At 41.4% G+C, this 14,902-nt stretch overlaps 1 protein-coding gene across 1 annotated transcript in view; it reads left to right on the forward strand.

Moving 5' to 3' along the window:
• dbo (Kelch-like protein diablo) overlaps positions 1–14,902 on the forward strand; it is a 58,246-nt gene that overhangs the window by 15,507 nt on the left and 27,837 nt on the right. Inside the window, exons 5-6 of the mRNA XM_071695595.1 lie at positions 4,972–5,095; positions 11,833–12,016. Coding sequence (XP_071551696.1) covers positions 4,972–5,095; positions 11,833–12,016 — 308 coding nt within the window. The remainder of the gene's footprint in view (positions 1–4,971; positions 5,096–11,832; positions 12,017–14,902) is intronic.

Here is a 14,902-nt window from a genome sequence, read left to right on the forward strand (position 1 = left end):
TCTGTACCCAAACTATGGACTACTTACAGCTTATCATTCATGAACCAAATTGACAAGAATGTTCCTGTTTAAAGTGACAATGCCTTTGTTAACTAACAGCTAACTATATCCCATTGAGTGTCTCCAGATAGTGAACTAGGCAATTCTTGTTAAATTTTTTTTCCAGTGAGTTTACCTGTTAGTCATTTTGAAACAATGTTGCTGCAGTGATGCATGGAAAGTATATGCTCTTTGTTTCTCAGAGTTGAAGGAGGTAAATTTTCATCCTAACTGTTTGAAGTGCTGATTATGTGATTTTAATGTCATTATTGTTGCAAGTTTTAAGGGAAAATGAATTTAAAGATGAACATGACACAAACTTTATTTTCTAGTAGGGAATTGTAATAACAGTGCCTAATGTTTAGATGGCTTCATAAGCATACCAGGCTTCCCAGAATTCAGAGGTATCTAAAACGTCATGAATTTTCCAATCTGTGAAAGCAACATAAACTTTATCTTAATCATAACATCAGTATTAACACCTTCATTCCTGCTGTTTAGAAGATTAGAGATTATAATTCTGAAGAGGTTTTAGTACAAGTAGAAGTTGAAGCGATCTTAATGACAACTTTTATAAGTTTTAGATTGGTTGTATGTGAATAAGTATTTTGATATACTGAGCTCATTGCCCTTTTTTGAGGGTGACAGTCAATTTGGCTTTTAGCAAAGGCATAGGAAAAACTTAGTGGGAAAGGACCTTTGAAAGTTTTGACTATGAACGTTGTAGACAGAATGGATATAGATGTTTATAAAGGGTTTGACAAAGAGAATATATGTGTCAGAGGTGGAGGGAACGAGAAGTGGGAGACCAAATTGGAGGTGGAAAGATTGAGTGAAAAAGATTTTGAGTGATCGGGGCCTGAACATGCAGGAGGATGAAAGGCGTGCAAGGAATAGAGTGAATTGGAACGATGTGGTATACCGGGGTTGACGTGCTGTCAATGGATTGAACCAGGGCATGTGAAGCATCTGGGGTAAACCATGGAAAGTTGTGTGGGGCCTGGATGTGGAAAGGGAGCTGTGGTTTCGGTGCATTATACATGACAGCTAGAGTTGAGTGTGAACGAATGTGGCCTTTGTTGTCTTTTCCTAGCACTACCTCACGCATATGCGGGAGGAGGGGGTTGTTATTTCATGTGCGGCGAGGTGGTGACGGGAATTAATAAGGGCAGACAGTATGAATTATGTACATGTGTATATATGTATATGTCTGTGTAGGTATGTATATGTGTGTGTGTGGACGTGTATGTATATACATGTGTATGTGGGTGCGTTGGGCCATTCTTTCATCTGTTACCTTGCTAACGCGGGAGACTGCGTCAATGTATGATAGATAACAAATAAAAAGGTTTATGATTGGCTAAAGAAGCAGTACTGGAGCTCACTAGATAAGGAGACATTTTTGCCATGGCCACCCCCTTAAGGAAGTTCCCAGAGGGAACAGGCATCAGAGATATAGTTCGATAGGATAAGTGAGTTATTTGAAAGTAATGTGGGAAAGGATAAGTGAGTTATTTGAAAGTAATGTGGAAATGTATAAGAGTTATGTTATGCTACCATGGCCATTTATTGTTCATATCGATGAAAAATATGATGAGAGCTGTAGGATAAATGCTCTTTATTATTATTTTTTCATACATATTTGCCATTTCTGGCATTAACAAGGTAGCATTAAAAACAGAGGACTGAGCCTAAGAGGGAAAATCATCTCTTGGCGTTAGGGGAGAAAGAATACTTCCCACATATTCCCTGCGTGTTGTAGAAGGCTACTAAAGGGGTGGGAGCAGGGAGCTGGAAACCTTCCCCTCCTTTTATTTCAGTTTCTAAAAGGGGAAACAGAAGGAGTCGAGCAGGGAGAGCTCATCCTCCTGGAAGGCTCAGATTGGAGTGTCTAAATGTGTGTGGATGTGTCTGAATGTGTGAGAAGAAAGCAGAGATAGGTAGTATGTTTGAGGAAAGAAACCTGGATGTTCTGGCTCTGAGTGAAACGAAGCTCAAGGGGAAAGGGGAAGAGTGGTTTGGGAAAGTCTTAGGAGTAAAGTCAGGGGTCAGTGAGAGGACAAGAGCTAAGGAAGGAGTAGCACTATTCCTGAAGTATTCCTGGGAGTATGTTATAGAGTGTAAGAAAGTGAATTCTAGATTGATGTGGGTAAAACTGAAAGAGAATGGAGAGAGATGGGTGATAGTTGGTGCTTTTGCACCTGGTCATGAGAAGAGAGATCATGAGAGGCAAGTGTTTTTGGAGCAGCTAAGTGGGTGTGTCAGCAGCTTTGATGTACGAGACCAAGTTTTAGTGATAGGTGACTCAAATATGAAGATGAGTAATATGGCAGTTGAGGGTATAATTGGTGTACATGGGTATTCAGTGTTGTGAATGGAATTGGTGAAGAGCTTGTGGATTTGTGTGCTGAAAAAAGACTGGTGATTTGGAATACCTGGTTTAAAAAGAGAGATATACTAAGGTATACGTATGTGAGTTGGAGAGATGTTTAAAGGGCATTATTGGTTTAAGTGTTAATTCATAGGCCTGTAAAAGAGAGACTTTTGGATGTTAATGTGCTGAGAGGGGCAGCTGGAGGGATGTCTGATCACTATCTTGTGGAGATGAAGGTGAAGATTTGTAGAGATTCTGAAAAAACAAGAGAAATGTTGGGAAGAGGAGAGTGGTGAGAGTAAGTGAGCTTGGAAAGGAGACTTGTGTGAAGAAGTACCAGGAGAGATTGAGTGTAGAATGGCAAAAGGTGAGAGTAAATTACATGAGGGGAGGGGGGGAGGAATGGGATGTATTTAGGGAAGCAGTGATGGCATGTGCAAAAGATGCATGTTGCATGAGAAAGGTGGGAGGTGGGCAGATTAGAAAGGGTAGTGAATGGTTGGATGAAAAAGTGAAGTTGTTAGTGAAAGAGAGAGAGGTGTTTGGACGATACTTGCAAGGAAGGAGTGCAAATGATTGGGAGATTTATAAAAGAAAGCAGCAGGAGGTCAAGAGAAAGATGCAAGGGTTGAAAAGGAGGGCAAATGAGAGTTAGGTTGAAAGAGCATCATTGAACTTTAGTGAGAATAAAAAGATGATTTGGAAGGAGGTAAATATGTGTAAGACAAGAGGACAAATGGGAACATCACTGAAGGGGGCAAGTGTGTGAGTAATAACAGGTAGTGATGAGGTGAGGAAATGGAATGAGTATTTTGAAAGTTTGTTGAATGTATTTGATGATAGAGTGGCAGATCAGGGTGTTTTCGTTGAGGTGGTGTGTGAAGTTAGAGGGTCAGGAAGAAAGATTTGGTTAAGAGAGAATAGGTAGTGAAAGCCTTGCAGAAGATGAAATCTGGCAAGGCGTTGGGTTTGGATGGTAATGCAGTAGAATTTATTAAGAAAGGGGGTGACTGTGTTGTTGATTGGTTGGTAAGGATATTCAGTGTATGTATGGATCATGGTAAAGTGCCTGAGGATTGGCAGAATGCATGCATAGTACCATTGTACAAAGGCAGAGGGGATTAAGGTGTGTCCAAACTACAGAGGCACAAGTTTGTTGAATATTCCTGGGCAGTTATATGGGAGGGTATTGACTGAGAGGGTGAAGGCATATACAGAACATCAGATTGGGGAAGAGCAGTGTGGTTTCAGAAGTGGTAGAGGATGTGTGGATCAGGTTTTTGTTTTGAAGAATGTATGTGAGAAATACGTAAAAAAATAGATGGATTGGTATGTAGCATTTATGGATCTGGAGAAGTCATATGGTAGGGTTGATAGAGAAGCTTTGGTATATGGTTTGGGAGGTAAGTTGCTAAAAATCAGTTACTGTCTCTTGATGACATGGCTATAGTGGCAGATTTGAGTAGTAAACTGCTGAAGGTCGTTCCTGGGCCAGGCATAGTGTGTGAAAGGTTGAAATTGAGAGTTAATGTGAATAAGAGTAAGGTTATTAAGTTTAGCATGGGAGAGAGACAGGTTGGTTGGAGTGAGTTTTAATGGAGAGAACCTGGAGAAAGTGAAATGTTTTAGGTACTTGGAAGTGGACATGTCGGCATATGGAACAGTGAGAGCTGAAGCAAGCCAAAGGATGGGTGAGGGGGTTTAATTTATAGGCATGTTGAGCGGTTTATTGAAAGGGATGTCACTGTCTTCAAGGGGAATGATGTTATGTTTGATTTTTTGGTGCTGTATGGATGTGGGGCATGGGTCTTAGATGAAAAAGTATAAAAGATGGTGGATGTGATGGAAATGAAATGTTTGTGACAGTGTAGTGTGAGGAGGGTTCATTGATTAAGAAATAATAGGGTAGGAGAGAAGGGTGAAAATAAGATGAGTGTATGAGAGAGAGCAGATGAGGATGTCCTAAGATGGTAGAGACATATTGAAAGGATGATTGAGGGGAGGCTGACTCAGATGACATCCATATTGGAAGTGTAGGGAACAGGGAGAAAAGGGAAACTGTGAGATGGAAGGATGAAGTAAAAGAGTTTTTGAGGGCTTAGGGCCTGAACATTCAGGAGGGTGTGAGGCATGCACAGGACAGAGTACATTGGATCTGTGTTGAATACATTGGGCAGTGTACTGTAAGTAAGCTTGACCATGTCAGGGAATACCTTGGAGAGGTGTTTGGGGCTAGGCTGTGGTTAGGGGGCTTTGTGTTGATGTTGGTGCATTATACATGGGAAGGACAGATAACAGGGGACCTGATGGTCCATAACATTGTTATCAGAAAGAAAAAAATAGATTTTCACGTCTTTGCATGTATGAGCCACTAATTAAGGCAGAGTAATGAAGCCTATCAAGGAAATATATTTTTTCAAAGTGCTATCTGATGATGAAACAGCCATCAACCATGCATCTCATACTTCAGTCATTTTGGATAGGCTTTTATGCTATGTTCTTTGTTAGGGGCATTTGTGTCTTCTGGACACAATTCTAGCATTTTAAAATATTTACAGGCATGTCGAGATTTGGTTGATGAAGCAAAGAACTACCTCTTATTGCCTCAAGAACGTCCTCTAATGCAGGGCCCTCGCACTAGACCTCGCAAACCTATCAAAACAGGAGAGGTGCTTTTTGCAGGTAAGAGAACTAGAATTTGTGATTGCTTTGAATTATTTCACCGATAGAATGGACATTTAATGAAGTATATGAATTAGCAAGCTTTGGTGGTAGGACAAGAGAAGTAAGAAAAAGTCTTAATTCAAGTGCATATTTCCTCAAAGATTATTGTTTCCCGTGTTTTGGTCGAGGTGGTGTGCAAAGTGAGAGGGTTAGGGAAAATGATTTGGTAAACAGAGAAGAGGTAGTAAAAGCTTTGCGGAAGATGAAAGCCGGCAAGGCAGCAGGATTGGATGGTATTGCAGTGGAATTTATTAAAAAAGGGGGTGACTGTATTGTTGACTGGTTGGTAAGGTTATTTAATGTATGTATGACTCATGGTGAGGTGCCTGAGGATTGGCGGAATGCGTGCATAGTGCCATTGTACAAAGGCAAAGGGGATAAGAGTGAGTGCTCAAATTACAGAGGTATAAGTTTGTTGAGTATTCCTGGTAAATTATATGGGAGGGTATTGATTGAGAGGGTGAAGGCATGTACAGAGCATCAGATTGGGGAAGAGCAGTGCGGTTTCAGAAGTGGTAGAGGATGTGTGGATCAGGTGTTTGCTTTGAAGAATGTATGTGAGAAATACTTAGAAAAGCAAATGGATTTGTATGTAGCATTTATGGATCTGGAGAAGGCATATGATAGAGTTGATAGAGATGCTCTGTGGAAGGTATTAAGAATATATGGTGTGGGAGGCAAGTTGTTAGAAGCAGTGAAAAGTTTTTATCGAGGATGTAAGGCATGTGTACGTGTAGGAAGAGAGGAAAGTGATTGGTTCTCAGTGAATGTAGGTTTGCGGCAGGGGTGTGTGATGTCTCCATGGTTGTTTAATTTGTTTATGGATGGGGTTGTTAGGGAGGTAAATGCAAGAGTCCTGGAAAGAGGGGCAAGTATGAAGTCTGTTGGGGATGAGAGAGCTTGGGAAGTGAGTCAGTTGTTGTTCGCTGATGATACAGCGCTGGTGGCTGATTCATGTGAGAAACTGCAGAAGCTGGTGACTGAGTTTGGTAAAGTGTGTGGAAGAAGAAAGTTAAGAGTAAATGTGAATAAGAGCAAGGTTATTAGGTACAGTAGGGTTGAGGGTCAAGTCAATTGGGAGGTGAGTTTGAATGGAGAAAAACTGGAGGAAGTGAAGTGTTTTAGATATCTGGGAGTGGATCTGTCAGCGGATGGAACCATGGAAGCGGAAGTGGATCATAGGGTGGGGGAGGGGGCGAAAATTTTGGGAGCCTTGAAAAATGTGTGGAAGTCGAGAACATTATCTCGGAAAGCAAAAATGGGTATGTTTGAAGGAATAGTGGTTCCAACAATGCTGTATGGTTGCGAGGCGTGGGCTATGGATAGAGTTGTGCGCAGGAGGATGGATGTGCTGGAAATGAGATGTTTGAGGACAATGTGTGGTGTGAGGTGGTTTGATCGAGTAAGTAACGTAAGGGTAAGGGAGATGTGTGGAAATAAAAAGAGCGTGGTTGAGAGAGCAGAAGAGGGTGTTTTGAAATGGTTTGGGCACATGGAGAGAATGAGTGAGGAAAGATTGACCAAGAGGATATACGTGTCGGAGGTGGAGGGAACGAGGAGAAGAGGGAGACCAAATTGGAGGTGGAAAGATGGAGTGAAAAAGATTTTGTGTGATCGGGGCCTGAACATGCAGGAGGGTGAAAGGAGGGCAAGGAATAGAGTGAATTGGAGCGATGTGGTATACAGGGGTTGACGTGCTGTCAGTGGATTGAATCAAGGCATGTGAAGCATCTGGGGTAAACCATGGAAAGCTGTGTAGGTATGTATATTTGCGTGTGTGGACGTGTGTATGTACATGTGTATGGGGGGGGGGGGGGGTTGGGCCATTTCTTTCGTCTGTTTCCTTGCGCTACCTCGCAAATGCGGGAGACAGCGACAAAGTATAAAAAAAAAAAAAAAAAAAAAAAAATCATTATCTTTTGTTTTTTCCTTTTTTCTCTCTTTTTTTCCCTCAGCATCTGTATACCCCTTCTTTATAAGCAATTCTTTATCCTTCTTTTCTTTCTGGAAGCAAATAGCAATAGTTTGAATCTTGATACAAATAGAATTTGGATATGATTCTGAACTGATATATGTGGGTTAGCTTCTACATGCACTATCATTCTGCAAATTTATATATATTTCTTTATTCATACTAGATCATCTTTTCCCACATTAGCAAGGTAGCACCAGAAAACAAAGAAAGACACACCCATTCACATACACATATGTATTTTTTTTTTTTTTTTTTTTTTTTTTACTTTGTCGCTGTCTCCTGCGTTTGCGAGGTAGCGCAAGGAAACAGACGAAAGAAATGGCCCAACCCCCCCCCCCCCATACACATGTATATACATACGTCCACACACGCAAATTTACATACCTACACAGCTTTCCATGGTTTACCCCAGGCGCTTCACATGCCCTGCTTCAATCCACTGACAGCACGTCAACCCCGGTATACCACATCGCTCCAATTCACTCTATTCCTTGCCCTCCTTTCACCCTCCTGCATGTTCAGGCCCCGATCACACAAAATCTTTTTCACTCCATCTTTCCACCTCCAATTTGGTCTCCCTCTTCTCCTTGTTCCCTCCACCTCCGACACATATATCCTCTTGGTCAATCTTTCCTCACTCATCCTCTCCATGTGCCCAAACCACTTCAAAACACCCTCTTCTGCTCTCTCAACCACGCTCTTTTTATTTCCACACATCTCTCTTACCCTTACGTTACTCACTCGATCAAACCACCTCACACCACACATTGTCCTCAAACATCTCATTTCCAGCACGTCCATCCTCCTGTGCACAACTCTATCCATAGCCCACGCCTCGCAACCATACAACATTGTTGGAACCACTATTCCTTCAAACATACCCATTTTTGCTTTCCGAGGTAATGTTCTCGACTTCCACACATTCGTCAAGGCCCCCAGGATTTTCGCCCCCTCCCCCACCCTATGATCCACTTCCGCTTCCATGGTTCCATCCGCTGCCAGATCCACTCCCAGATATCTAAAACACTTCACTTCCTCCAGTTTTTCTCCATTCAAACTCACCTCCCAATTGACTTGACCCTCAACCCTACTGTACCTAATAACCTTGCTCTTATTCACATTTACTCTTAACTTTCTTCTTCCACACACTTTTCCAAACTCAGTCACCAGCTTCTGCAGTTTCTCACATGAATCAGCCACCAGTGCTGTATCATCAGCGAACAACAACTGACTCACTTCCCAAGATCTCTCATCCCCAACAGACTTCATACTTTGCCCCTCTTTCCAAAACTCTTGCATTTACCTCCCTAACAACCCCATCCATAAACAAATTAAACAACCATGGAGACATCACACACCCCTGCCGCAAACCTACATTCACTGAGAACCAATCACTTTCCTCTCTTCCTACACGCACACATGCCTTACATCCTCGATAAAAACTTTTCACTGCTTCTAACAACTTTCCTCCCACACCATATATTCTTAATACCTTCCACAGAGCATCTCTATCAACTCTATCATATGCCTTCTCCAGATCCATAAATGCTACATACAAATCCATTTGCTTTTCTAAGTATTTCTCACATACATTCTTCAAAGCAAACACCTGATCCACACATCCTCTACCACTTCTGAAACCACACTGCTCTTCCCCAATCTGATGCTCTGTACATGCCTTCACCCTCTCAATCAATACCCTCCCATATAATTTACCAGGAATACTCAACAAACTTATACCTCTGTAATTTGAGCACTCACTCTTATCCCCTTTGCCTTTGTACAATGGCACTATGCACGCATTCCGCCAATCCTCAGGCACCTCACCATGAGTCATACATACATTAAATAACCTTACCAACCAGTCAACAATACAGTCACCCCCTTTTTTAATAAATTCCACTGCAATACCATCCAAACCTGCTGCCTTGCCGGCTTTCATCTTCCGCAAAGCTTTCACTACCTCTTCTCTGTTTACCAAATCATTTTCCCTAACCCTCTCACTTTGCACACCACCTCGACCAAAACACCCTATATCTGCCACTCTATCATCAAACACATTCAACAAACCTTCAAAATACTCACTCCATCTCCTTCTCACATCACCACTACTTGTTATCACCTCCCCATTTGCGCCCTTCACTGAAGTTCCCATTTGCTTCCTTGTCTTACGCACTTTATTTACCTCCTTCCAGAACATCTTTTTATTCTCCCTAAAATTTAATGATACTCTCTCACCCCAACTCTCATTTGCCCTTTTTTTCACCTCTTGCACCTTTCTCTTGACCTCCTGTCTCTTTCTTTTATACATCTCCCACTCAATTGCATTTTTTCCCTGCAAAAATCGTCCAAATGCCTCTCTCTTCTCTTTCACTAATACTCTTACTTCTTCATCCCACCACTCACTACCCTTTCTAATCAACCCACCTCCCACTCTTCTCATGCCACAAGCATCTTTTGCGCAATCCATCACTGATTCCCTAAATACATCCCATTCCTCCCCCACTCCCCTTACTTCCATTGTTCTCACCTTTTTCCATTCTGTACTCAGTCTCTCCTGGTACTTCCTCACACAGGTCTCCTTCTCAAGCTCACTTACTCTCACCACCCTCTTCACCCCAACATTCACTCTTCTTTTCTGAAAACCCATACAAATCTTCACCTTAGCCTCCACAAGATAATGATCAGACATCCCTCCAGTTGCACCTCTCAGCACATTAACATCCAAAAGTCTCTCTTTCGCGTGCCTGTCAATTAACACGTAATCCAATAACGCTCTCAGGCCATCTCTCCTACTTACATAAGTATACTTATGTATATCTCACTTTTTAAACCAGGTATTCCCAATCATCAGTCCTTTTTCAGCACATAAATCTACAAGCTCTTCACCATTTCCATTTACAACACTGAACACCCCATGTATACCAATTATTCCCTCAACTGCCACATTACTCACCTTTGCATTCAAATCACCCATCACTATGACCCGGTCTCGTGCATCAAAACCACTAACACACTCATTCAGCTGCTCCCAAAACACTTGCCTCTCTTGATCTTTCTTCTCATGCCCAGGTGCATATGCACCAATAATCACCCACCTCTCTCCATCAACTTTCAGTTTTACCCATATTAATCGAGAATTTACTTTCTTACACTCTATCACATACTCCCACAACTCCTGTTTCAGGAGTATTGATTTATTATACTTAATTGCCATCTCCCGTGTTAGCTAGGTTGCACAAGGAAACAGTTGAGGAATGGCCCAACCCACCCACATACACATATTTTTTATATCTATTTATTATGCTTTGTCGCTGTCTCCCATGTTAGCGCAAGGAACAGACGAAAGAATGGCCTAACCCACCCACATACACATGTATATACACACACTTCCACACACGCAAATATACATACCTATACATCTCAATGTATACATATATATACACACACAGACATATACATATATACACATGTACATAATTCATACTGTCTGCCCTTATTCATTCCCGTCGCCACCCTGCCACACATGAAATGACAACCCCCTCCCTTCACATGTGCGCGAGGTAGTGGTAGGAAAAGACAATAAAGGCCACATTCGTTCACTCTCTCTCTCTCTCTCTCTCTCTCTCTCTCTCTCTCTCTCTCTCTCTCTCTCTCTCTCTCTCTCAATACAAACACACACACACACTCATTCACTTTTGACACATATATATCCTCTTTTTCAGCTTCTCTTCACTCATTCTCTCCATATACCCAAACCATTTCAGCACTCCTTTTTCAGCTCTCCCAACCATACTCTTCTATTACCGCATCTCTCAGTCACCCTTATATTGCTTCCTCGGTTTATCTACCTCACACCACAAGTTGTCCTCAGACATTTCATTTCCGACATAAAACATCATTGGGACTTCTATACCTTCAAGCATACCCATTTTTGCCCTCCCAGATAATGACCTCTTTTCACACATTCCTTAGTGCTCCCAGAACCTTTGCCCAAGGTTACATTTGCTATTATGTCCATTCCCAGGTATCTGAAATGCTTCACTTTCTCTAATTTTTTTTTTTTCCATTCGAACTCACACCCAAACTAGCCAGTCCCTCAGTAGTTCCTCTGTACTTCTAAACCTTATAACCTGTTTTTATTCACATTTACTCTCAACCTCCTCCTTTATATTGTCCCAAACTTAGACATCAATTTCTGCAGTTTCTCACTTGAATCTGTCACCAGTGCTCAGTCATCAGCAAATAACATGCTTTCGTACTTGATTCATATTCCCCATCAGCTTAACTGGTTTGGGTTGAACGTCTTACTTCAAACTATTTTGAGAAGAGCCTGCTTGATTTTAAACAAAGATGAGAAGAGCCTGCTGAATTGAGATGTTTTCATAACTTTAGATAGGTAAAAATTATAAGTACATCACATGATATTTAAAAGGAGTAAACTGTAATGAATGTGTATTGCTAGAAAAGGCTTTGTATGGACTTTGCCTTATTGTATGATTTCCCCAAAGCAAGTTGTTTGTACATATTTGATTGTTTATACTCTTGAAACTTTGTTGATACTCTGTGCTGAATTTGCAAGTTCTTTTTAACTGAAAATTTACTGTGCTCACAGCTTCGATAGATATAATGTTTTGAATGGGTTCCATATGAGGATATTGTTGTGAGAGCTCATCTTTGTTTAGATGTAGCAGTCCCATAATGATATTTGTTTTTACAGTTGGAGGATGGTGTAGCGGTGATGCCATAGCTTCAGTTGAGAGGTTTGAGCCCACAACTTGTGAATGGCGTATGGTAGCCCCAATGAGCAAGCGACGGTGTGGGGTGGGAGTTGCAGTGTTGTCTGACCTGCTGTATGCTGTTGGGGGACATGATGGGCAGTCTTACCTCAATAGTGTTGAAAGGTAGGTTTCCAGTAATAGTTTATTTCTACCGCCATTTGTTGTGATCCTGAATAAGTTTCATTTGGTATGATGCTGACAAATTGTAACAGTTATATATTTGGATTATTTGGCAATCATTATAGTCAGTATCTACTGTAACATCCAGTTCCTAACATTGTGCTTATGTTGAAAACAGTTGAAGTGAGATTTATGTGGTTTCTAGGCCTCTATTGTACAATTGTTGCAATAATAGTGTTCAAACTGCAGAGGCATAAATTTGTTGAGTATTCCTGGGAAACTATGTGGGAGGGTATTGACTGAGAGGGTGAAGGCATGTACAGAGCATCAGATTGGGGAAGAGCAGTGTGGTTTCAGAAGTGGTAGACAATGTTTGGATGAGGTATTCGCTTTGAAGAATGTGAGTGAGAAATACCTAGAAAAACAAATGGATTTGTATTTAGAATTTATGGATCTGGAGAAGGCATATTATAGGGTTGATAGAGATGCTTTGTGGAAGGCCTTAAGAGTATATGGTGTGGAAGCTAAGTGCTAGAAGCAGTGAAATATTTTTACCAAGGATGTAAGGCATGTGTATGAGTAGAAAAAGAGGAGAGTGATTGGTTCCTATTGAATGTCAGTCTGTGGCAGGGGTGTGTGATGTTCCCATGGTTGTTTAATTTGTTTATGGAGGGGGTGGTTAGGGAGGTATATACTAGAGTTCTGGAAAGAGGGGGTGAGTATGCAGTCTGTTGTGGATGAGAGGGCTTGCGAAGTGAGTCAATTGTTGTTCGGAGATGATACAATTATACTGGCTGATTCTAGTGAGGAACTGCAGAAGTTGGTGACTGAGTTTGGAAAAATGTGTGAAAGGAGAAAGTTGAGAGTAAATGTGAATAAGAACAATGTTATTAGGTTCAGTACGGTTGAGGGTTAAGTTAATTGGGATGTAACTTTGAAAGGAGAAAAACTGGAGGAAGTGAAGTGTTTTAAGTATCTGGGAGTGGACTTGGCAGCAAATGGAATCATGGAAGTGATTTTAGGGTGGGGAAGGGGGCAAAGGTTCTGGAGCGATGAAGAATGTATGGAAGGAAAGAATGTTATCTCGGAGAGGAAAAATGGGTATGTTTGAAGGAATAATAGTTCCAACAATACCATATGGTTGCGAGAAATGGGCTATAGATAAGGTTGTACGGAGGAGGGTGGATGTGTTGGAAATTAAATGTTTAAAGACAGTATGTGGTGTGAGGTGGTTTGATCGAATAAGTAATGGAAATAAAAAGAGTGTGGTTGAGAGAGCAGAAGAGGGTGTATTGAAATGGTTTGGACATACAGAAAGAATGAATGAGGAAAGATCGACAAAGAGGATATATGTGTCAGAGGTGGAGGGAACAAGGAGAAGTGGGAGACCAAATTAGAGGTAGAAGGATGGGGTGAAAATTATTTTGAGCGATTGGGGCCTGAACATATTGGAGGGTAAGAGGTGTGCAAAGAATAGAGTGAATTGGAACATTGTGGTATACTGGTGTTCACTTGCTGTCAATGGACTGAACCAGGGCATGTGAAACATCTAGGGTAAACCATGGAAATATCTGTGGAGCCTGGATGTGGATAGGGAGCTGTGGTTTCGGTGCATTACACATGACAGCTAGAGACTGAGTGTTGACAAATGTGGCCTTTTTTTATTTGTTTTCCTGGCGCTACCTCGCTGAAGCGAAAGGTATTGATGCAAGTATGAATGTGAACAAGTGTATATATGTATATGTCTCTGTATGGGTATGTATATGTGTATATTATGATATGTATGATATGTATGAGGAAGTACCAGGAGAGACTGAGTACAGAATGGAAAAAGGTGAGAACAATTGAAGTAAGGGGAGTGGGGGAGGAATGGGATGTATTTAGGGAATCAGTGATGGATTGCACAAAAGATGCTTGTGGCATGAGAAGCGTGGGAGGTGGGTTGATTAGAAAGGGTAGTGAGTGGTGGGATGAAGAAGTAAGATTATTAGTGAAAGAGAAGAGAGAGGCATTTGGACAATTTTTGCAGGAAAAAAATGCAATTGAGAGGGAGATGTATAAAAGAAAGAGACAGGAAGTCAAGAGAAAGGTGCAAGAGGTGAAAAAGAGGGCAAATGAGAGTTGGAGTGAGAGAGTATCATTAAATTTTAGGGAGAATAAAAAGATGTTCTGGAAGGAGGTAAATAAAGTGCATAAGACAAGGGAGCAAATGGGAACTTCAGTGAAGGGCGCTAATGGGGAGGTGATAACAAGTAGTGGTGATGTGAGAAGGAGATGGAGTGAGTATTTTGAAGGTTTGTTGAATGTGTTTGATGATAGAGTGGCAGATATAGGGTGTTTTGGTCGAGGTGGTGTGCAAAGTGAGAGGGTTAGGGAAAATGATTTGGTAAACAGAGAAGAGGTAGTAAAAGCTTTGCGGAAGATGAAAGCCAGCAAGGCAGCAGGTTTGGATGGAATTGCAGTGGAATCTGTTAAAAAAGGGGGTGACTGTATTGTTGACTGGTTGGTAAGGTTATTTAATGTATGTATGACTCATGGTGAGGTGCCTGAGGATTGGCAGAATGCGTGCATAGTGCCATTGTACAAAGGCAAAGGGGATAAGAGTGAGTGCTCAAATTACAGAGGTATAAGTTTGTTGAGTATTCCTGGTAAATTATATGGGAGGGTATTGATTGAGAGGGTGAAGGCATGTACTGAGCATCAGATTGGGGAAGAGCAGTGTGGTTTCAGAAGTGGTAGAGGATGTGTGGACCAGGTGTTTGCTTTGAAGAATGTATGTGAGAAATACTTAGAAAAGCAAATGGATTTGTATGTAGCATTTATGGATCTGGAGAAGGCATATGATAGAGTTGATAGAGATGCACTGTGGAAGGTATTAAGAATATATGG

This window comes from Panulirus ornatus, chromosome 58 (genome assembly GCF_036320965.1).
Source record: "Panulirus ornatus isolate Po-2019 chromosome 58, ASM3632096v1, whole genome shotgun sequence".
NCBI classification, from domain to species: Eukaryota; Metazoa; Arthropoda; class Malacostraca; order Decapoda; family Palinuridae; genus Panulirus; species Panulirus ornatus.